This window comes from Plectropomus leopardus, chromosome 12 (assembly GCF_008729295.1).
Source record: "Plectropomus leopardus isolate mb chromosome 12, YSFRI_Pleo_2.0, whole genome shotgun sequence".
Lineage (NCBI taxonomy): Eukaryota > Metazoa > Chordata > Actinopteri > Perciformes > Serranidae > Plectropomus > Plectropomus leopardus.
In genome coordinates this window covers 6,375,194-6,399,563 of record NC_056474.1, presented here as the reverse complement: position 1 = coordinate 6,399,563, position 24,370 = coordinate 6,375,194, and the positions used below count along the sequence as shown (strand labels likewise).

The 24,370-nt window shown below is 39.6% G+C and overlaps 1 protein-coding gene across 1 annotated transcript; it reads left to right on the top strand.

Annotated features, from left to right (window-relative positions):
- Nucleotides 1-141: 141 nt before the first annotated feature.
- Nucleotides 142-17,747, top strand: LOC121951451 (ran-binding protein 3-like). The gene is made up of 17 exons (XM_042497779.1): nucleotides 142-215; nucleotides 3,287-3,342; nucleotides 3,477-3,513; nucleotides 3,615-3,692; nucleotides 3,802-3,873; nucleotides 6,564-6,629; nucleotides 6,819-6,911; nucleotides 8,083-8,192; nucleotides 8,532-8,651; nucleotides 9,805-9,905; nucleotides 10,004-10,079; nucleotides 10,190-10,286; nucleotides 12,598-12,722; nucleotides 12,814-12,934; nucleotides 13,667-13,809; nucleotides 15,168-15,363; nucleotides 16,561-17,747. The coding sequence occupies exons 1-17, from the start codon at nucleotides 194-196 to the stop codon at nucleotides 16,602-16,604; spliced, it is 1,557 nt and encodes a 518-aa protein (XP_042353713.1). The 5' UTR covers nucleotides 142-193; the 3' UTR covers nucleotides 16,605-17,747.
- The last annotated feature ends 6,623 nt before the right edge of the window (nucleotides 17,748-24,370 follow it).

Here is a 24,370-nt window from a genome sequence, read left to right as displayed (position 1 = left end):
TTTGAAAACATAAACAAAGTGACAGCTATGGGCCGACTGTTTTTATGTGTGACTGACGGGCACAGGGGAGGGCAGGGGGGTCGCTCGCAGCATTAGTAAACGGTGGCAATGTGCTCCCTGCCACTGAAAACATCTCTGCCTCAGCCTGTGTTATCTGCGCGGTGGGTTGTGGGTGTGTGAGCGTCGAAGTAAAATGGCGGACTTGGCAAACGAAGGTGAGTAAGTGGCAGTATGAGAAAAACAATACAGCTACTGTGATGTTATAAACGGTGCCTATACATTGCCTGCATATTTTGTAACTGGAATGACGCTCTCTGGCCGCGTGTTAAAGGCGAGTTCGGGTGAGTTGTAGCTTCGCGGCGTTTAGAAGACTACAACGTTAGCAAGCAGGCTAACAATGCTAACGGCTGGGCTGCGGGTAATACCTGGAATGCCACGGAACGCCCTCGAACGCTGCCTGCCTTTAGCTGGCTTACCCCGTAACGCTAGCACCCGGCTATTTATAGGCAGTGTGTTTTGCCATTTGTGGGGTGTTAAAGATCCAACGTTGAGGTAAACTAAAGCTTGCTAGGCTAAATATGAATAATAGTGCTTGTAATAAAGGTAGCAGGATAATGCTGTAGGTGATTTGAAACGTTTAAAGCGCGACATCCTCCTTGTTTAATGGAGTTAGCGTTCAGTTGCAGGGTTGCTGTTCATTTAGGCGCGTAGAGAGAAAACGCCAGTTACAAGACAATGCTCTGGTGTTATCGCTGCTTCTGTTTTGTTCTCAGTTTATTCTGCTTATATCTGCTCGTTACTGTGTTGATATGTTGACTATTGGTGAGAATCGTTGCTTGTCAGGCGAGATGACTCATGCGGGATGGAGCGCATTAGCAAGCTAACTATAGCCTGTAAGCTAGGCTACGTTCGGGGCTTTGGGGAACAACCGGCGGCGCCGACTATTTCCTGGGACGGGTCAGATGGTGTAAATGCTAGCTGGTTAACATAAGCCGGGAGCATCTCGGGCTGCTTGGGTTTCTGCATTGAATATCAGTGCTGCATGCTGGAATTCGTACACTCATTAGTCAGTATAGCTGATTGCAAGCTGTAGAGAAATCCAAAGCTGGATGTTAATATAGGTCACACAATATTTTCTTGTTTCCTGCCATTAAACGCGTTCAATGCATAAATAGCTAGTATTAGCCATCAGAGGTTGTGTTTGAGACGGTGAATGTTGCTCCAGTAAACAATCACAGCAATGTGGTTTGTGCTTTTTGGTTATTACCGCGTGCATTTACGTCCCGGCAAGGCTCAAAACGATGCTACACCTGCTCAGTGTTACAGGCCCAATCCAGACAGAGGAAAACCTTTGTCTGCTAACGTTATAGGATTACACATCTGACAGAGGTTACAGTGTTAAGGTAGATGCGTTAAGTGGCCTAAAGTGACATCAATATCATTACCTTGCATGGCGGTTGTTATGCATGGTTACAGTATGGCAATATCTTACAGCAGCAACAATATCTTAAATGGTAATCTTAATAAAATTACCTTTTAGGTTGCAAAAGTAGTTATAGTTGCTGTCGGGCCCTGTTGAATCACTGGATCTTTGATGGCCCTGTGATACATTGATATTTACATCGACATTAATAAATATTATTTGGGATTATTTAGGTCAAATCAACACAATGTGGTAGTCCTAATAGGATTGCATGATTAACAGTAGGTATAGTATGACTGAGTCCTTTGCTTTTGACTGGCTGCTATTGACTGAAATTCAATCTTGTTCAGCATTATAGGAATGTATTTTTTCAGGTTGTTTTCACACTTTCTTACATTTATTCTTTGACATAGCTAAATCTGACATTTGAATACATTGTAAACAGTTGTGTCTTGCCTGCCTGGAAGCTTCACCAGAAGTATTTATTTAAAGGCAGGCAATGTAAGTTTTCAAACCATAACTTTTGTCTGCCATAAAATCTGTGAAATCTAATTTGTTTAAGTGCACTTCCACATATTTTGGATGAATTTTGGAGTCATATGCTAATGCCTGTGGTATCACTGAGCTTTTAAATTTGTTGTTTTTTGCTAGATAATTATGCTGATTAGTAATGGAAATGACATTTTAGCTTTATCGACAAGGGATGCAGGATATGTATACATAGGAACATTTTATCATTGTGTATTATTTTGCTAATGTTATTTTAACCAAAAAATAATGGCAATAATATGAAGCCAAACTGCTTGTGATACAGTAGGTGGCGGTACACCTGTAAAGTTGGTCAGTGTTCTTTGGAGCACTGACCACTTCCTTTTGGCGCCAGTGTTGAGCAATTGGGTGGTTCACACTGGATGCCGCATGGCCTCGAACTCTGTGGCAGGCTCATGACCTGCAGCAGTAATCTTGGCATCTGGTCTATTTTTTTCTGTGAGCTGTGAGAGTATCTGGCAGAAAAACACAATAATCTGATATGAACCACTGTTAACATTTCTGGGCACTTCCATGTGAAGTGTGAATTCGGTGTAAGCGGTTAGACACAGCACTTAAGGACTGATTCTGGGGCATAAGAACAAGCTAACACTGCAGCAAAAGCAGCAGCTCACACCCAACATGGAACCTGTAAACAGTCCCAACAAACTCACTCCAAAAGGCTCAGCTCTGTTGTTAAACCTATTGATAACCATTTGGTAACACTAGCTGTGTGGTGCTACAGTTAGCCCTGTCACTGTTTGTGTATGTGCAAGTGGACTCTCGCCGATTGTACCCTGCGTAGAGCCCATACATCTGCAGGAGAAGTTTTCTACTGTCTCTGCGGTGAGGTGGAGGGACTTTAATTTCTGTTTCATGTTGACATGTATTTTTGGACAGATTACATTGAAGTATTTTTATTTCAAACCTTGGGCAAAAATGCTCTTAAAAAACTAAATTATGTTTTTGTAAGCTTTTTGATCTACTTTACAAAATAAAAGATCTTTATTTGTGTTGTGTTAATACTAGTGATGTCAGTTAAATTTGTTTCATTAACTACGAGTTACAAACTTCAAAGATGTGAAAGTCATGGGTTATTGTATCAGTATCGGCCACGAGGAGCAGACAATAATCATTATTGGCTAAAAAAAAAAAAATCTATATCGTGCATCCATATTATCCACATTCATATTGTTGTCACTACTTTTAAGAGGAAAATCATAGCCAAGGGAGTGAGTAGTCATTTTTTTTCTTTAAAGAAGAATCAAACAGACAGGATTGTTGTACACTTATGAATTAGTGCTTGGATGACTAGCCCACATCTTCTCTTAACAGACAAGCCTGCCATAGCGCCCCCTGTGTTTGTTTTCCAAAAAGATAAAGCACAGAAGGTAAGTTTCTCTTTGTTTTTTTTGTATGTATTGAGGCTGAAGACGTCTTTTAGACACCGTTTAAAGTGATATTCTGGACAAAAGCACACATTACAGAAGAGTTATTGAGCTCTAATCTTTCCTAACATTTGCAGCGATCTGCGGATGGCTCAAGTGCAGAGGATGGAGAAGGTAAATCTAATTTCACAACGGGCCCCTTTCTTTGTTACAATTTTCTTTTTCATATATTAGTTGAACTAGAATGCGACTAATATTTCTTTTACATTTTTCAGATTCAGATAAAGACGAGGGAAGCTATTGCCCCCCTGTGAAAAGGGAAAGGACCTCATCGTTCCCACCCCCACATTCTGGTAAGGGCACGTGGTGACTAAGCAGAGCATTCGTTTTTTCTTGGTTTCTTGCTTGTGGTGTACACATTGATTTGTATGCTGAGTGCAATGCCTGTTCGCTACTTTGCAGTTCCCAAGAACAATGTATTCATGCCCTCAAGTTTCTGCCAGTCTCCAACTGGGAACTCTGACTCTGAGCCAGGTGAGGCATCTAGACCACAATTAGTTTCTCCTCATAGTTTAAAGGCCCCTTGCAGTACAAATTATAGTTTCAGACATGTCACTTTTTAACAATGTAAGGCAATAGATACAGTAAGTTGACTGTCAAATAATAACATTTGCCCAAACACTTTATATGTAAAAACCAAAAATTGAGCACGTGTTGATGTTTTCTCATGTTGTGCTATCAGTAGTTGCAAATAAGATGTTGAAATTTTGTGTATGCCCTGCCTACAAATGCACCCCATTCACTCTGACCAGCTCTAGTTAACTGGCATGTGGTAATTTTACTTCTGAGCTAGCCCTTCAGGTATCTGCCGTGGAGGTCAGATGTTATTCATGGATTGAGGAAAAGGTGCTGTAATAGGATGTTAAGCACAACCTCCTTAGACAGCCAAATTCCAGAGGCATGAGTGGACTTTTTTTCAGGAATGGGTTCAAATAAGTGAATGTACATGAAGGATTTTACTCTAAATTGCCTTTTTGATATCTAGTGTGAATCTAATAAAACGACTAAAACAGAAGAAGCTTGCTGTGCTTGATCAGTGCAGTCAAGCTGATCAGTTCAGGCTGGTTTGTTGCTTTCAGCTTCTGGTTGCGGTTATTATGGAAGAATTTGGTTCTCCTTTCTTTTTGTATATGGCAAAAAGAACAAGCAATATACCCAGCAGAGAGAGGTAGAGTCTTTTTGTTGCATTTGTCTTGTAGAACAATTGTCAGCATTAAATGAATTAGCTAAATCTCCAGTAACTCAGAGGAGGCTTCTTCATTGTGGGAACATTGTGACCTTGTAAGACCCGTGACCATGCTGGTACATAATGTAGTTCTGTTCTGCATTATGACTGTGTGAAATGCCAAGTTGAGTTTGGAAACGAGTACCAATCAAATTTGTGATGCAATATTGGAAAAAGTTGAGCTTGATATTGGTAACAGCAGAGGGTTTATTATTATGCGGTCCCAGAGTGTCATGCGCTGGTAGTTGGCTGCTGTTTGTGTAGTGTCACTCTCTGAACATGTCAGAGGAATGGCTTATGAGGGATTATGTGAAAGTTGTGTTATGTGTAGGTGGGCTAATGTGCCTCATTCTGTATAGACTTTACATATATAATGATTGTCCCAAGATAAGTTATTTTTTATGTCAGAGAAAGCCTTTCTTTCTCACTTAATATAACAACAGATTAAGTCTCAAGTTTGGTAGTACAAGATGGTAGGCTGGGTTAAGTTAGGTCCAAAACATGCATGTACAGAATGGGTTCAACTTGTGCAGACTATTTGCTAAGGTTTGGGATCCTCTGTTGGTCAAATCACAGTAGTCAGTAGCAGCATGCTGTTCACCATCTCTGACAGAATATTTATAATATATTAATATATTTATAATATTATTTATAGTTCACCATGTGCATTTTATTAGAGGGAGTATTGGAAAATGGAAACCATGCAGTGACTGAAATTATGACTGCAGTGGGACTTAAACATAAATGTATGTGTGTTTTTGTTATTTCTTTTAAAGTGTACATATTAACGCAGAGTTCCCACAGTCATGGAAAACCTGTAAAAGTCAAGGAATTTTTACAATCACATTTTCCAGGCCTGTAAAAGTAATGGAATTAGAAAATATTGTTATAGCAATCTTCCCTGAATAACCTTCCCCAAATGCGACATAACGGCAAATTAAATTTCTGTGGCTGTCGACGTAACGTTGCTGTAACATGGTGTCGATGTGACATTTTGTTTACCATCACGAACGCTTCTTCATTTTCTCCCTGTGCTCCGTCTCACGTGTCATGTGTGCTAGATGAAATTATGTTTGAATAGAGTTTGAATCTGTTATTTTTGAGAAATGGCAGGCAAGTGGAAAAAAAAGTGAAAAGTCATGGAAAATTTTGAAATTTTATCCATGAAAATGTGTGGGAACCTTGATAATATGTCTAATTCAATTTTTGCTTTGGATTTGATTGTTTGAATTCTAACCACAGGCTCAGTTGTATAGAGTTGGCGGGAGTAATTACACCAGTTAACACAGCTTTACAGAGAGGATGGAGCATCCACTTGAGTAAACAAACAGGGCATAATTAATCAGTGCTTTGAGCATATTGCATGAAGCACTTATTTGGAAGTGAAAACAAAGAACACACTAGAAATCGAACACTGATTGGCTGTAAAACTGCAAACTACAAGAGAATTACAGTAAGTGTGGCAGGTCCACTGTGCTGTTCAGGACATTTTGTTGTCGTAGCTTTTTTCCAGTTGTACAGCTGTGTCTAGTGCGCATCCATGTCCTAAAAATTATGCTGGTTAGAAAAATAGGAAAAAAGGCCCAGTTTGAAATTGTGTTAAAAATTAATGTTGACTAGACACAGAAATGTTCTCATAAATGAGGATGCCTTAGTACTTACTGCTTCCTGCTTTAGCTCTGATTAGGGCCGGGTCATGTCAGGCCAATAAAGCCACTGAGTAGGAGAGTCAGAGGCAGAAATAGATCAAAGGCCCTAGTGCTCTCCATATTACTGCACAGGAGTTGGATTGCAACACAACTCTTGAGGCTTTTCAAGGGTTTCTGTAGTAACGGGTCTGTGGTCAGAAAGGTGCAAAGACTGTAGGAACGTACCCTTTATAAGTTCCTGTGTGACTTTTGGATCTTTTTTCAATGTTTGCCTTCTCTTGTCTCACCAGAGGAGAAGCCTGTCGGATTCCGTTTAAAGCCACCAACTCTCATACATGGACAGGCACCAAGTTCAGGTTGGTGTTTGAGGTTGTGAGCTCTCTCTGTGAAATATTTTCTCACACTGACTTGATTGAAATGGAACAAAGACTTGAACCTGGACTTGCAGTCTTAGAAATGGAAATGATACATCTAGACTTGGAACATGTAGACACAGAACATCTTTTTGTGTTCAAAAACTATGAGACAAGTTGGCTCTGTTGCAGGCGTCCCAAGTCAGAAACCCAAGGAGCAGCAACGCAGCGTCCTCCGCCCTGCAGTTCTCCAGGCGCCGCCCTCTAAATCACATATAGAGTCCAGTAAGTGCAGCTTGGAGTCACCTGCACACATCAGTCGATAAATCATTCTCAAATTTTGACAAATTCACATTCACAGTCTTACGCTCTTCTGTAAATGAGCTACAGTTTAATAGAGACAGACTAGTTTTTTTTTCGTGTGATTAAAACGTTCGTAATAATTTTTTTTCAAACGCAAGCCACTCAATGCAACTTTCACACCAGCAACATAATTTTGCAGAGCGAAATCTAGGTAAATTTTTCCAATGTTTCACTTCCGACGGGCACACATTCGACCAATCAAAATGCTCGTTATTGCCACGTCACACTCAAAACATTCAATAAGTTGGACCGGTTGATCGTTTCTATTTCACAAAACCCAGTTTTGTAGGATAAAAAGGAAACCCATTATAAAGACAACATGTAGGGTCTGTATCCTGTGCTAAGTGGTTTTTGTCTTTAATATGATATTGTGTAAAAGATCGAGACTGGCAACAGACAACCCAACTCCTGTCCAATAATATGAATGAACCAAACTCGCTGAAGCTGTTGACAAACAAACAAGACTTTATTCAAATGATACATTTAAAAACAAAGTATGGCCTAACCTCAGACATACGGCTAACAGTCGTATGTCAGTCGCCTCTCTGAAATTGCTCCTCTGCCTCTTCAGTCTTGGAGCCAGCTGCTGCAGCAGTATTTCAAATTGTCTGACAGACATCCTGAAGTAGGTCCTGAAGCGGCTGTGGTACAGTTTCAGCTCCTGAACCAAACTGTGGAACTCACCAAGTTCTCCTCTCTTTTCCAGAATTGGATGAACATTTCGTTTTTGTCTCTTGTTAGTTAGCACCGGGTCATCATCACTTGATGTTGAGTCCATTTTTATTTACCCGGCGCAATGTTTTTCAGAATTTAAATTAATTTATTTATAAAATCACGTAGCCCTGTATGAATAGACATTCGCCTTTAAATTAAACGTAGTTTTGTGCCGTTTATTTGCGTCGCCCCTGCTCTGCAAAACCCTTTAATCTGCCTTCTACCTTAAATATCTTAAATACCTTAAATATAATATCTTTGTCTCATAATTCATTCAATGTGCATAGTGTGTTGCCGTCATGTTTCTCACAGCCTAAATTTTGTTTCAGACTGTAAAAACATTATAAATGATCTTTGTCCTCTCTGTTTGTTCCTTTAGATTCCACTTGTGGAACCAACGGTGTGAAAAAGTCATCAGATGGGGCATCTGCGACCCAGTCCCTCTTCCTGAACAACACAGAGCACTCAGCCAGCCTGGCAAAGTCGCAGGTGAGGAGCTGGTTAATGGTATTGATAAACAATGCCCGTCAGTTCTGCACAGGCTCTGTTTGATGAAAGAAAGTGTGGGAAGTTCATTTACAGAAGAGCTAAAGATTTGTGATTATTTCCGTGCTCCTCTGCAGTGAGGAAGTGTGTTTGATATTCTTAAAAAGTTACGCAATTGTTATATATCAGAAGATTCACTATTTTGCAAGTAAAAGTAAAGTTGCTTTGAGCATTGTTGAACGCATTGTTGTAGAACTCACATTGTGTATGTGTGTGTTTTTTTTTTCTTTTTTAAAGACAATAGTTAAGATGACCCTGGTGCTTTTTTGGTTCCCATTTTAGAAACATGAAAATGAGGAAGATGGAGCAAGTGGTAACAAAGACGGAGACGAAAGAGAGAAGAAGGAGACAGATGTAGCAATATCTTTTGTGTTTGGTCAGAATATCAAAGACAGAGCAAAGGTGAGTTGTTTTCCCTCGTCTTTTTCTAACGAACAGCGAGCGTGCAAACTTGAGGTGGGAATGTGTGTCAGCAAAAACAGATACGCACAGTCGAATGTGGTTGACAGTGGAGGGTTTTTACGCGTTTGAGAGGATGATCTCAATAATGAGTTGCCGTGGTAAGGTCTACATTTTATGTTCAGACTTTTCAGCATTTTTATTCTGATACTATGTAAAGGGTCTCAGTTCCCTCTCCTAAAGAATTTCCTGTAGTGTTTTGTGACTCCAGTTCCTGATAAGAGGTGCATTTCCTGTGTTACTTTGTAGTGTCGGATATTTTCCTTGATAATTTTGTGGTCAGTCTGGATCTATTGTGGCAGGAATGTTTTGACGAGATTTTGGAAATGGTAACTCATTTCCTATGCTACACGTGAGTCAGGAATTTTATTGATGTTGATTTCTAAAGGTTTTTAGGTGTTTTATGAGCCCTTTTACAGAAAGATTGAGCTATAGAGCTGCTAAGTCCCTTTATGCCTCCTTTGCATTTTTACACAGAACCAAACAAGGACAGCATCCTGCTGCTCCAGTGTGTGATTTTTAATAGCATGTTGGCATCATGGATTAAAAAGGCATGGCGGTTGTGACGTTTAACACAATGTTTGCCTGTAGTGTGACATGTAACATTCATGTTGGCATCCCTTTCTAGCTATAAAAATGGCATAAACATGGCAATAACAATCATTTAACTTCCTCGATTATATGGCGACTGAACTCCTTTCCTTGGAGGGTAAGCAGCTCCCGAATCTCATAGTTTTCCCAATTTGCGGACATTTATGGCCTCTTTTCTTCTTCTTTAAGTTAGCCGCTAATCGCTATTAACTGCTTATTAAATCTCCTATGGCGGGTCACAAACATAACACGTCATCAAAATGTCAAACCCTTCCTGTCCATGGTTCCGTTCTGCTCTCTGTCCTGTTCATACAGACACCGCTTAGGCACTGTTAGTTCCTCCTGTGGCAGTTTAAATGCAAGACAACTCTGTCCCCCCATTTTCTAATTGTACCTTATGTATGCAGAACGGTGAGGCAGCACAATATACAGGCTGTATAAAAGGGGCTTTAATGTTCGTTCATTTTTTAAGCGGAACTCTAATTTTAACACTTTTTTTCTCCAGTTGGAAGAAAACAGTACAGAAGGCAAGTCAAAGGATGGTGTGCCACCGGACTCTCAATCAGAGGGCACTAATTATTTCTTACAGTACATCTCTACCCCAAGGTAATGAAATTGTGTCCTCCTTTGAGTATTTTTAGCAACTCATCTTCATTCATAATTAACTTCCATCAACTGACAGTTTTTTTTCTTTCCTGTGTCAGTTCAAAAAATGCCACAAACAGTACAGACAGTGGGGCAAAATTTGTTTTTGGGCAGAACATGTCTGAACGAGTGCTGGTGAGTTAATGCGACCTGTGTGTAGTGACTCTGCCGTGTGCCATGCTGAAAAACCTCCTGATGATTAAGCTTTGAACTAGTTCCAGTGAACAGCTTTGTTGTGTTTTCAGAGTCCCCCGAAAGGCGAGTCCTCGAATGAGGAAAATAAAGAAGTTTCAGCTGCCCCTGCTTCAGAGCCCTCATCACAGGAAGCCACCCCAGAGAAGGGTAAAAACACATCCCCACTGGTTATTGCAGAAGTGTTTGATGGTTGGCTTGTCTACTGATGGATTTAAGAGAGATGCTTAGCTGCGCTCCAGTGATACCTACAAACTATAAAAGCAAGATCTGGAATGGTCAAATAAGCAGTTTGACAGAAATGTGATATTGAAATGATAAAAAAACAAATAATCGCTGAAATATGTCTTTATATAATCGCCATTTTATTAGGACTGAACATATTGGTATTTCAAGGTGTATAATTTTATTTTAAAACCAGATCTAGGATGAGACAATACAGTTTATATTAATGTAGTCTGAAGAGGTGTTTTTGCCAGTTTGCATCTTTCTCACACTCTGCACAACCCAACTTGTTCACAACTTCGTCTGCACAGAGAGACACAGTGCCTGTACTGTTTTCGTCTGTCTGTTACTGATGAAAACAACGTGCCACGCAAACATCGGCCTGTGATGAATGAAATTACCGCAGTAGCACATGTGTGATACAGCTTTGTGCTTAGTGTGTGTGTGATTATGTGAGATGAAAGTTTCTGTGCGAGGTGAATCGATAGCGGGAGTTGTAGTCTATCATGCGATAGTCAGATGGCAACTGGATGCGAACAGTTGTTTTGATAAAAATATATACAGAATGGACAAACTCTCTCTCCAAAAAATACTGTACATATGTTTAAAATGATGTCTGCATTTTTCAGTACTATATTCATTGAAAAGCTCATGTCAAATTACTTTTTAAACTCTGTCCAACACAGAATTTGAAAAGTCTCAAACTACAGTGGATTTACTTGATACTTTTTATACAACTCAATCTATTAGTTGTTTAGTCCATTAAATGTCCAAAAAACAGAAAAATGTCTATCAGAGATTATTAACTTATATTTTTCTTAATATCATAACATAGCATGACAAGTAAACGTTTGAAAAAGTCGTGTTTTTAATTTCGAAAAAAGCCATAGTGTATCATGTAGAAAAAACGGCCTTTCTCAAACCTCTTAATTTGATTGTCACATTAATTGCCGATTTATCTAATAGTTGACAACTACTTAATTATTGCAGCTCCACTGCTAAAAAATGTCAGCCTCTGCGGCACCAGTGCTATGCGCAGAAAATGTCCACCCCTGCTGTTTATTTTAGATAACTTTTTTTTAGTTGTTTTGTAGTTGTGGATTTACAAATGGGGAAGAAACCTGGCTTTGCGATTTGTTTTGATCACAGTCTGTTTGAATTGAAGTGCATGAGGCATCTCACATGTGGCTTTGAATTACAACTGAATATTTTGCCCACTTTGTAAAAAAATACAGAGCTATATTCCATATCAGCCTGAAAGTAGTGATATTATTTTTGGTCCATTCTGCCAAGCCTTACATGTTAAGTCCTTTGATATTTGCATCAGATTTAGTTGGAAACAAGTATTTGATTAGCACCCCATAAAGAGCTGTGGGTTTAACAAATACTACATCTTTGATTTGAGATGCCAATTTTCAAACCACTAGCAGTAAATCCCGCCTGTTCCCTGAAACATTACAGCAGTTGTTTAGTTACACTCTCTAGCAAGTTTACTCACAGTGAATGCATAAACTGCTTAACAGGAAAAAGGTGCAGCTGAGAATTCTTTTCATGCTAAGAGTGAAGTGTAATGAACTCAGATCCCTTGAAAATATCATCTGCTTGTTTACGGAAAATACAAGACTCAATACTGCATGACCTGGTTTGATAAAAATATTAACAACAATGAAAGCTTTGACTACATACTGATTTGGCTTTTGTTGTAGCATGAATAGCATGTATTTTATTTGAATTTAGTCATGAACTCCTACTTATAACCAGGGTCAACATGGTAACACAAATAGAAGCCAGTTATTTTGTGAGTTAAACATAAAAAGCTACTTTCCTTAGTGAGATAATACTCTACATGCATTTTTGTGCTTTTACAGTATGTTTCTGTGACTGTCCTCTCTGTCCAATGACAGTGAAAAGGCATTCAGCATTTTATAGCTGCTACGTGCACAGGCATTCATTAACACGAGCCCAGAGCTGAAGAGGCTCTTCTCTGCAGATGATCTGCAGCGGCCTGTGCAGCTCTTGTGTTAAGAGTGCCGGCCTGGGTCTTTCATTATAACTCTTCAGCATTGCACAGTCAAAAAAATTTGCAGAGAATGTTGTTTTTGTGTCACTGGAAGAACCATATGGGAGTGAGAGGAAACTCTCAAACTAAGACATCAGTTTTTGATAATAATCTTAGAAACCAAATGTTATCTCTAGCGAGATGCAGATTTCTCACTGCTGTATTTTATCTCACCAGTGAACAGCGTGTCAGAGTCTTTGGAGGAGTCTGCAGCAGCTTACACCAAAGCCACAGCCAAGAAGTGCATCTTAGAGAAAGTCGACGTCAAAACTGGAGAGGAATCAGAAAGCAATGTTTTACAGGTACAAGGCGGACTGGACTCTCTTGATTCACACATGCTGCAAAAATATGTTGCAGATATATCAGCAGTTTTTGTTGTCACTTTTTCTTCAGATGCAGTGCAAGTTATATGTTTTTGAGAAAACTGCGCAGTCGTGGATAGAGAGAGGTCGAGGTTTGCTGAGGCTCAACGACATGGCATCAACAGAAGACGGCACGCTACAGTCCCGTCTAGGTAAACACCTGCAGAAAATTCTTGAGGGTGAAGAAAGTAAACAAAAACCTGAGTGTTAAAAATGTGCACAGTTTAAGTTTGTTTTTTTATGATTCATGGTCAGGGGATGGTTTGATTGAAAACTTGAATGATCATGTTTGTTTGTGAGTTGAATGTTTGTGCCAGATAGATTCAGGATGATTGAGAGATAACACGCTGTTGAAAAAACCCAGATGGGTCTTATTTGTGGTTTTCATCACCATAATTATTCCAATTCCTGACATTGGACACAAGGGGGAGCCCGTTCTTATGCTAAAACATGCTGTGAAATACACTGTATTTGTGAGGGTGGAACAATTACAAGAATCAAAGACAAAGCGATTTTTTTTTCTTTTTACTGAAATGCAATTTGTTTTTCTTTTTATTTCAAAAAGGAGATTTTACATTACAACAGTTTTTCAGATTGTAGGTTTATAATAGATAACATTTCTGGCCTTGTAATTGATGCTGATAAACATAAAACTAGCACGATAACATCTCGGTAAATATCCTCAGTCTCCTTGAAAGGACTCTTGCTGTGGCTATAGGCCTGTAGTTATTACTACTGCTAAATGTTTCTGTTTTTATGTTTTATGTCAAAAACCTACAGCACTACGTAGAGTCAGGTAGTGAAAATGAGACCCAAAAATTCCTGTAGTGGCTGCTTTTGCGTATACTTTTATTGCCTGTGTGTTTGTGTTTGAACCCTTTCAGTGATGAGGACCCAGGGCAGCCTCAGGTTGATCCTCAACACTAAACTTTGGCCCCAGATGCAGGTGGACAAGGCCAGCGAGAAGAGTGTACGAATCACTGCCATGGACACAGAGGACCAGGGGGTCAAGGTCTTTCTAATATCGGTATGTGTTGCTAAACATTATACTAGGGTTGTGCAATTTTGGCAAAAAATTTTTTTTCCTACATATGCTAGAAGACCAAAGTGGGGACATCTGCTGTGATATCTCCATTTTAGCACAAATGGGAGAAACTGTAAACTTTTGCTTAACTCACCTGCTGACACAGTTAGCGCTTCCTAACATCATAAGCCTGATATCTGCACACAGCTGGATAATTAGCTACTCGGCCATGGGAAGTGACAGAGCTAAAAAACTTAGATAAGGTGACCCTGCATCAACAAGCCTTTTTTTTCAGTGGATCGCTCTTGAAAACGTTTTAGATTCACTGCAAGACAGCCAGAGCCAGAACGCATTTACTGTACCTATTTACAGCACAGTTTATGGGATTGTTTCGATTCACCGGCTAAAATAGCCAGCTGTCTTTGCTTTTTTAGTGCAAGTTACCTTTTTCTGCTTGTTGTTATAGAGTGGTGCAGGAATAAGTCCCAAGCCTAATAATGAGTTAGCATTTTAGCACTCCATCATCTCAGTGGATGGGTTTCTGGAATGGGTTTTTGTTTAGTTGCCTGAAATAAGAATTAAAATGGGGCTGGAAATGAGAATGGGGGAAAAATCTGACTTTTTGTGGGAACCAGAGTGGCACCACCTTCTGTGTCAGCCTATAACAAAACCTCATCCCTGCAGCACGCAATAACTCTGTTCATGACAGGCAGTTGTATTTAGTAACAAATAATAATGATAATAAAATCAAAATTAAACACACTCATTTTTGTACATCTCTCAGGTTGACATTTTACTGTAATTTATCCAAATAGCTTTATTTATTTATAGATGTATTTATTTTTTCTGCGTAGAGGATCAGGACCTACTTTTCGATGGTTTCATATGAAAGACAGGCGCCTGTTTTTTCAATTTTATCGTGTATATCTTAATAAGAAACATCACAGTTTACTGATCTGCTCCTGTTTTGTTAGCTTGATTGTGTTTTGGTTAAAGCAACCAGTTGTCCTGATGTATTTAGGATAATGTACATTTCCACAGCAGCAATTCCATTCGTTCAACAGCAGTCATGCGAAACTCAATCCTTTGTTTTGTCTATTTTTTACAGAAGCACTGCCTACATTCAGTTATTAATGTCAGTTGGTGCAAAGCTACTGTTACTAAAATTAAAAACTTGCTGCAGATGGTTCACATCAAAAGTCTTTCACTGGCTCACATGGCATCATCTCTGTTTTCAGGAAAGCTCTTAATGTGAAACAGCTACATGGAGCGTTGAGTTGACTCCAGAGCTGCACTGATCACACTGATTTTTAATTTCCTTTAATGTGCTGATTGTTCTCCTCTGTGTCTCGACTCTTCAGGGTAGCTCTAAGGACATAGGTCAGCTGGCTGCAGCGTTACATCACCGCATCTTAGCCCTGAAGAGCAGGGCGGAGCAGGAGCCGGAGACCCCAACAACAACCATCCCTGAGGCCGAGGTACCGCAGTCCAACGAGGACGACAGCGACGAGGAAGACAATGCCTCCGCCTCAGCTTCAGCCTCCACTCCTGCTACAAGTTAGTGGTTTTTATTGTTTGTGTTGCTCACAGGATGTCTTCTTATAGTACGGAGCCTGTCTCTGCGCGTCCATTTAAGACGACTCCTGAGTGTTACCATTTTCAAAGTTGCATTGAAACTAGTCTTGCATTGCCATATCTATCTTAGTGTTAGTGCTGTTTAATTATTTCAGGTTTATTTAAAAGTAACACAGCATGTTAATGAACATCAGTATGAAGCACAAATGAAAATATTCCAGTTCCTTGACTCTATTTTGCAAGGGCGCAGTCTCTGAATCCTGTGCTTAGCCCCATCTAAGACAATTGTGATTGGTTTAAAGAAATATGGAAATTAGGATGGTTCAGCCACGCCTTTCAAGTGCTGGCACAATACAAGATAGGTCTGGCTTTGCAGACTACTTATTCTAAACGGTGCAGTGTGTAGGATTTAAGGGGATATAGTGGCAGAAATATGAATATTATATAATTAGTACATTTTCTTTAGTTTCTAATCGTCTGAAAATAAGAATTATTGTGTTCTCCTTACTTTAGAATGAGCTGTTTATATTTACATAGGCAGCGGTTCCTCATTTATTGAGATCACCATGTTGTACTGCCATGTATCTACAATAGCCCAGAACAAGCCAAACACAGGCTCTAGATGGGGCCATTTGCGTTTTCACGTCACCGTAGGAAGAAGCCCATTTATTCAGTTTTTACTGGTTTAAATCGCCGGGTCTATTTGTTTTGGAGAGGAGGCGTCCACTGCGGATAATTTGACTCACGATAAAATCCTCTTGAACGTCTGGATCAGAAAAAGGTGAGCGCATATTAACTTGTCACAGAAAAGGGATGAACACACAACAACACGTGGTGGGTGAGATGTCTGACTGATTTATGACGTGAAACTGCTTTATTCAGTGTTTTTAGTGATTTAAGTCTCCAGGTTGGTTTAATTAGGAGAAGAAGAGACACTTAAGGGATTCTAGCCAGGAGAAGTTTTAGCTGGTTGCAATTAGCTATTCATAACTAACACCACTAAATCCCCCTGAATTGTACGCACTTTACCTTTAAACCAAATGGACATCATAATTTGGCATGTTTGTTTACTGCTATTTGCTTGTTGGCACCCCAGCAGCAGTTTGTTTTATGATGCATAAATTTATGCTTCTGGCCTGCAAACCTTTGTCAACCTGCTGTCACTTTTCCTTCCTCCAGGTAATTCAGAGGGAGGAGAGAGCCAGGCAGCAGGAAGCACATAGCGTCTCTCTTGGACAGCCTGCTAAGATGCTGCCGTTGAGGCATTTTGCTGTAGGCATCTCCATGGACACCCCTTGACCAACATTGGTCCTCCAGACCAGTACTTTTGGATATTAGAAGTCTAGCTCCAGGAAATAACCCCTTGTGCCGGAGTGTCTCACCCAACTCGTGCAGTTCATCTTCTCTGCATTCAGCGTAATATCTGGAGTCGTTTCTTCCCTCCCTCTCCTGTTTTGTGTTTTATTTTTGTTTTCGAGTATTTTTTCCTCTCCCCGATAGCAAAAATAAAGACTTCAAAGCTTTGGTTTGGGACTTTTCTGCTCATCATATTGATGAGTGTAAGGGTGTTTTCCTCTACATTTTAAAGTATGGCACATGTTAAGACTGCAGTTTCTACTTTGGGACCTTTTTACTCACTCTACAGCCGTACCTCTGGACGCCACACATCCAGAGGAGCTTCATTCACAGTGTATTTGACTAGTCATCAGTCAGTTGTTCCTACATTGAGCCCAACCCTCATCCTACCCACCCATCCCAACCAGTCTGTGCGTTAGGTTTTGGCATATGTAATTTATTTTGGATCGTCATTTTCATGAGGCATCTCAACACATATGTGCTGTTTGTAATGGCTAGCCAAGACCACTCGAGTTGTCATTAATAGCAGTTTCTTACATTTCCTATTGACCTATATTATACAGAATAAACGACTGAAACAGTGCAGTTTCTGCTAATGTGAGTTAATGATGTGAGGACAAAACAGCAGGATTCACCTAAATTTTTCTCTAAATTAATAAGATGTGTTAGTCATTCACCTTGTGGGTTTTTTAATGATTATTTTTTCCAAATCAAAGGAATTAACTCAGTCTACATTCTGCATGTAACTGTTTCTTTTTTTTCTTATCAGCATCCCATGGGTTTACTGTGTTGATACATATTTTTATTTTGAAGATATACAAACTTTTTATCCATTTTCATTTGGAAAACATGTTGGAATGAAGACTTAAGTTCATGTGTGGAAAATTTGAGTGATAACTGTAATACCCTTTGAATGTCATGTACATTTGAATATATCATTTAGTAGCGCACCATGTTTTCTCATCTCCTCCAACTACCCCCTTTACAAAATAAACCATTTTGGACTGACATCTGGGATTTTTCCTTCTAAAACCTAATGAATAGCCAAACTTAAATTGAAAATTCAGAGTAGGACATCAATAGAATGCGGAATAGTTATACATTGATTGTTTTCTGTCACTGTATTAAATCAAAACAGCCAAAGAAAGGCGACTAATTCATCTGTTTTGTATTCATGCGCAGCGTCTGGCCTACAGGTTGATGTATGCTGTACTCTGACTGCACTGAGCAGGAATAGGACCAAAACTTACTCATATACAGTGTGCATCATGCACAAGGTCATGAATATTTGATGCTTGTACCTGAGCAAAACACCCCAACACAATCGTATACATCCAAACTATAGGAACATAACCGCTCTCAACCTCTTCTCTTTATCTGCCTGCCTGTGTTGACTCAGTAGGGATTTATTTTTCTGCGGTGTCTTCCATTAAGAGCTGTCAGTGCAGAGAAAGCGACAAAAACAAATTCTTGCCTTAGATGTTTATACAGTATAAAACAAATCTGTATGTATGAGAAGAAATCCCACTCGCTTTTGCTGATATCTGATTTGCCAATATCGTTGGCTGATTGCTGATGCTGATATGGACACGGTTATTTTTTACGTAAAGGCAAGAACATCAGGTCTCTTTGGTAGTGGAGAATATCATTGTATTAAGCCTATTTTTATTTTGATGGCTCACTAGTGGCCGATGCGCACGTAAAATACAATGCTTTTCAAAATGTACTATGGATGCATGATGTTGGATTTTGTGCAGATATCTGATGTGCCAATATAGAAGAACTTACTTGTTCATTACCAATAATGATATTATCATTTTCCCACCTAACTTTAATGATCAAGTCTCTTCTGTAGTGGAATTAACAGTATACTATGCATACTCTTATCGTGATGGCCCACCAGCAGATGGAGACATAAAATACAATGCTTTTCGATGTATGCAATATTCATTTATTTTGGAAAATATGAAAAAACTGCACCTTAGGTTTGGTGTTTTGTACATGTTCACTTTGTCATTGAAAAAAATACTGGTTTGTGATATTGGCAGAAATCAGAATGTTGACCACTTCCGACATTTAATTTTAAAGCAGATTTCTGCAGATACCGATTACATGCCAATGATATTGTGCGTCCCTAAAATGTACAAATTCATTTGGCAAAACGAGGAAGCTACTTCGACTTAGGTGACGTGTAAGACATGCAACATTTATTCTAGGCAACATATTTTAATTAAAACTGTGGAATTTACTCCACTTTAACAGGCTTGGACGATGTTCTCCTTGAGAAAATCCTGACAATAGCCACAACTAGGGCAAATTTGACCCATTGCGACTATTTAAAGTCACATAAACATGCTGTCTTATTGGCCTTACCGGCAGAAATGTTCATTTTGGGCCGATACTGATATTTCATTTTAGAGACTTTTTCTGTTGACACTGGTGATGTGCAGATATATCGTGCATCCCTAATTGTTAGTCTTTACCTTGATAAGCCAACCTGATCAAGAGAAAGAGAAGCGGCTGTAGATGACACAGTAATTATTGAGGGAAACCGTGCAGACTGAGAGGGGCAGGAAGGTCCTGGAGGCTTAGAAAGGAGAAGGAGACCAAGTGAACTCAGTTCATCGAGAACCCATACAGGTTCAGAAAAAAAAATCCATTGGGTGAAGCACAATCTGGATGATCAGCCCTGAAGACGTTGTGGAAGAGTTTCTCAAAGAGAGCCACACTGATGCACTTAGGGGCCAGGCTAAGTGCACACCCAAGGATGAGCAGAACTGAACCTCCTGAGCTTGACATCAGCGAGCCAACCTGGAGAGAGATCCAAGAAATCGTACAGAAAGCCCGATCAGCATCTGCTCCAGGACCAAGCGGTGTACCTTACAAAGTATCCAAAAGGTGTACTATGCTACTCTGCAGGCAATGGAAACTTTTGCAGATGGTATGGACAAAAGACACCATACCGTCATCCTGGAAAAGAGCAGACGGGTGCTCTGTGCCAAAGGAGACAGACTCTGAAATCGACCAGTTTCGAACCTTCTCTCCCCAAAGTGCTGAGAGCAAGATCCTCTTCTCTGTCTCCAACTGATCTGGGAGGCCAAGGACAGTAAAGGCATCAGAGGGATAATCAGCAGCTTCCTCAGAAGATTCAAGTTACAATTCAACACTGCCCTTTTCACCATCCAGTGGCAAGATCTGGAAAAGAGAACTGTGATGGGCTGCACCATCTCCTCCATCTAGTTCTTCATGAGAATTTATCTACTCATAACAGCAGCAGGGAAGGAATCCAGAGGGCTGATAGAGGACTCCAGCAGTCGCCAACCTTCAAAAAAAGGCTTTATGGATGACCTGACCATAACGACATCTCATGTGAAAGCAAGGTGGATCCTGAGGGCACTGGGTGACGTGGCAAGACGTGGCATGAGCAAGATTGAAATTCAAATTCAGAAAGTCGAGAAGCACGATCATAAGAAATGGGAAGGTAACCAGTGGGTTCCAGCTCCAAGCCAAAGGGGAGGCTATACCATCTGTCAAGGAAAGCCCAATAAAGTGCCTTGGAAAGTGGTACGACCCCTCTCTCTCTGACAGAAACAACGTATCCCAGATGGAGAGGCGGGCAGATGAGTGGCTGAGGAAGATCGAGGGATCTGGTCTACCAGGAAAGTTTGAGGCCTGGCCCTTCCAGCATAGTGTCCTACCGTAGTACTAATGGCATCAGTGGAAGGAGTTGAGAGGCGGGTGAACAAGTACCTCCGCAAATGGCTTGGCATTTCACCAAACTTCACATCAGCAGGGCTTTACATACAGTCTGGCCAGTGACAGCTACCCCTGTCATCAGTGGTGGAAGAGTTCAAGGTTGAAAAGTGTAGGGTGTTGTGTTCCAGGACTCCTGTGACACAAAACTCAGCGGCGCAGGTGTCACTACAAGGTCGCGATGCAAATGCCACCAAATACCAACAGCTGGTCCAACAGTGCAAGGATAAAAGGTGGCAGGCCTGGCCATGTCCCACTGAAGTTGGCTGCGGAGGTTTTCTGGTGCAGTTTGTGTGGAACATGCTCACAGCTCTGGGAATAGCAGGGAAGGAGAGGAAGGCAGCTGTTCGCAGGTTGGAGGAAGCAGCAGAGAGTCTCATGTTGACTCTGGAACAGGAGGGAGGAGTCCAGCTGGAAGCCAGGAGAAGATGGATAGTGACTGGCCATCACTGCTGACCCGCCAACTGGAAGAAGTTGCAGTTCAGGGTCGAAACATCCAAGGAACGTTGGACACCACCTGACAACATAATGTCCTGGCCAAAAGCTGCAGTCACAGGTATGTGTCTGAAGGATCTTCAGCATCTTCAGAAGATGCATCCAACAGTACAGGAACACAATCTTTGTCTTATTGTTGTTATTGTTTTTAACAGTATGTGATGGATTACATTTTTTATGTGTACAATGTTAATTTTTTCCCCGTATTTTACATTTTACTCATGTCCCAGTTTTAAGGAATACTTCACTCCCTTTATTATTATTTATATAGCTATAACTCACCACATTTTATGTTAAATTCAGGAGGAAAACTTTTTCCTCACTGTTCCTCACTGACTATGGGGGTTCGTTCTTCCAGGCAAACCAATCAGATTTTGAGATGATCTCTATCAGCCAGTCATGTTACTTTTGTCAAACTTCACATCTGTTCTCCCCTCTGCTGCTGTCAGCTGTCGTTTCAGGCAAAATCATCAAACCCTCCTTCACCTGATTCACCTCCAGTCATCAAAGCCAGTGTGAAAAGTTCTCTTCTCATCACATCCAGATCCTCGGCAGCCTCCTCATCTCATCAGCTCCAGATGCCAAAGTAATTTTTTCAAATTTCTATTTTGTTACAAAATACTAATTGAGAAAATGTTACCAGCAAGGTTTAATGATTTCTGCTGAAAGTTACTCAAAATATAAGTCGATTATCAAAAGAGAAGCAGAAATCAAAAGTCAGCTCAGATTTTTTAACCACATACTCCAAGATGGGTTCTGTCTTTTTTTTCCTTTTCCACAAACTTTGGTTTTTGAGTTGCAAAATATTGGACAGAATTATAACCTTGAAGTAATAGTGTCAATCTGTCTTATCCCCCCCCCCCCATCCCCAGGTCCAATGCTCTCCCCCATTTCCTTTTGATATGCTGCAAATTATTTGTACTGCAATTTGGGTTATTTTTCATTATTTCAAAGGTTTCTCCTCTGTCCTAAACTAATGTTATCACTAAAACTTGATGGTTGGTTTCCTAATTTCTTTCTCTCTCTTATTTTGGAATCAAATTGAGATTTTTCTCTCTGAGTAGGGCCAAATTACCCGTGCAGTGAAAGAGAGAGAGAGAGAGAGAAAACGATAAAGAAAAGACTCTTCTTGTAGTATTTGCTGATTTATGAAGCTAAGGGCCATTCTCTCCTCAAAAATCTGTTACGTAAGGATCTCGGCCAAACTAAACAAACACTGATCCACTGGAAAATAGGAGAAGTGGAGTTCTTTGAATATTCAGAGGTGGTCTTACCTGTTGCCAAGTAACCTAACTGTTGTTCTTAATCACGCCCTGTGTTTTATTTTATGCTTTAGGCAACAGTCGTATAGGAATGATAATCATCACAGTAACAGCATAATAACCATGTGAAGTCAGAAGTATTGAGTAGCACTTTATGGTAAATATTACTGGTATATATGATATAGGATAATTGTTACATTTATCATTTTATCAAAAGGAAAAATTTGGGTATCCAAATGATGTCATAAGAAGTCTCCCACTAAATTGGAAAATTTGTTTGTTTATTGTTGCCTTTTATAGCCATGCTAACAACGTGACCACTTTGATCCAGACTGAAATATCTCAACAATTATGCAATCGATTGGAACAAAATTTGGTGCAAACATTATATTTTACTCAGAATATGTAACAAAACTTAAATGATCCCTAAACTTTTCACCCATCGTGAGGTCAAATTTTGTCCAGTACGTTGTAATGGAAGGTAGCATAAGGAGAAGCCTGGCCTCATTGATTGATTTACTGGAAACTGTATAACAGATTTTACTGTGCATGTGTTCTACCCCAATTGTGTGATGCCATTTGAAAACATGACTTCTCCTTTTTTCCACCCTACTTGCACGTCGTGTAGATAGATAGCACCATGTGTTACTAAATTTAAGTAAATTTAATTCCCAAGTTTAGTTTGCTAATCAAAAACCTCATAATTTAACATGTTAAAAAAATTGCCACAAAGGCAATAGTATAGTATGTCGAAAAAAGTCAAATTTTGACCGCTCCTAAAAATGGCTAAAAAACACCTAGAATAGCTTGTAGAGACGCGTTATAGTATACAAAGTGGGAATAACGGCCAAAAAAGGCCAAAACCTCATAATTTAACATGTCAAAAAAATGGCCACAAAGGCTATAGTATAGTATGTCGAAAAAAGTCAAATTATGACCGCTCCTAAAAATGGCTAAAAAACACCTAGAATATCTTGTAGAGACGCGTTATGGTATACAAAGTGGGAAAAAAGGCCAAAAAAGGCCAAAAACCTCATAATTTAACATGTTAAAAAAATTGCCACAAAGGCAATAGTATAGTATGTCGAAAAAAGTCAAATTTTGACCGCTCCTAAAAATGGCTAATAAACACCTAGACTAGCTTGTAGAGACGCGTTATAGTATACAAAGTGGGAATAAAGGCCAAAAAAGGCCAAAAAACTCATAATTTAACATGTCAAAAAAATGGCCACAAAGGCTATAGTATAGTATGTCAAAAAAAGTCAAATTATGACCGCTCCTAAAAATGGCTAAAAAACACCTAGAATATCTTGTAGAGACGCGTTATGGTATACAAAGTGGGAATAAAGGCCAAAAAAGGCCAAAAACCTCATAATTTAACATGTGAAAAAAAATGGCCACAAAGGCTATAGTATAGTATGTCGAAAAAAGTCAAATTTTGACCACTCCTAAAAATGGCTAAAAAATACCTAGAATAGCTTGTAGAGAAGCGTTATAGTATACAAAGTGGGAATAAAGGCCAAAAAAGGCCAAAAAACTCATAATTTAACATGTGAAAAAAAAATGGCCACAAAGGCTATAGTATAGTATGTCGAAAAAAGTCAAATTTTGACCGCTCCTAAAAATGGCTAATAAACACCTAGACTAGCTTGTAGAGACGCGTTATAGTATACAAAGTGGGAATAAAGGCCAAAAAAGGCCAAAAAACTCATAATTTAACATGTGAAAAAAAAATGGCCACAAAGGCTATAGTATAGTATGTCGAAAAAAGTCAAATTTTGACCGCTCCTAAAAATGGCTAATAAACACCTAGACTAGCTTGTAGAGACGCGTTATAGTATACAAAGTGGGAATAAAGGCCAAAAAAGGCCAAAAAACTCATAATTTAACATGTGAAAAAAAAATGGCCACAAAGGCTATAGTATAGTATGTCGAAAAAAGTCAAATTTTGACCGCTCCTAAAAATGGCTAATAAACACCTAGACTAGCTTGTAGAGACGCGTTATAGTATACAAAGTGGGAATAAAGGCCAAAAAAGGCCAAAAAACTCATAATTTAACATGTGAAAAAAAAATGGCCACAAAGGCTATAGTATAGTATGTCGAAAAAAGTCAAATTTTGAC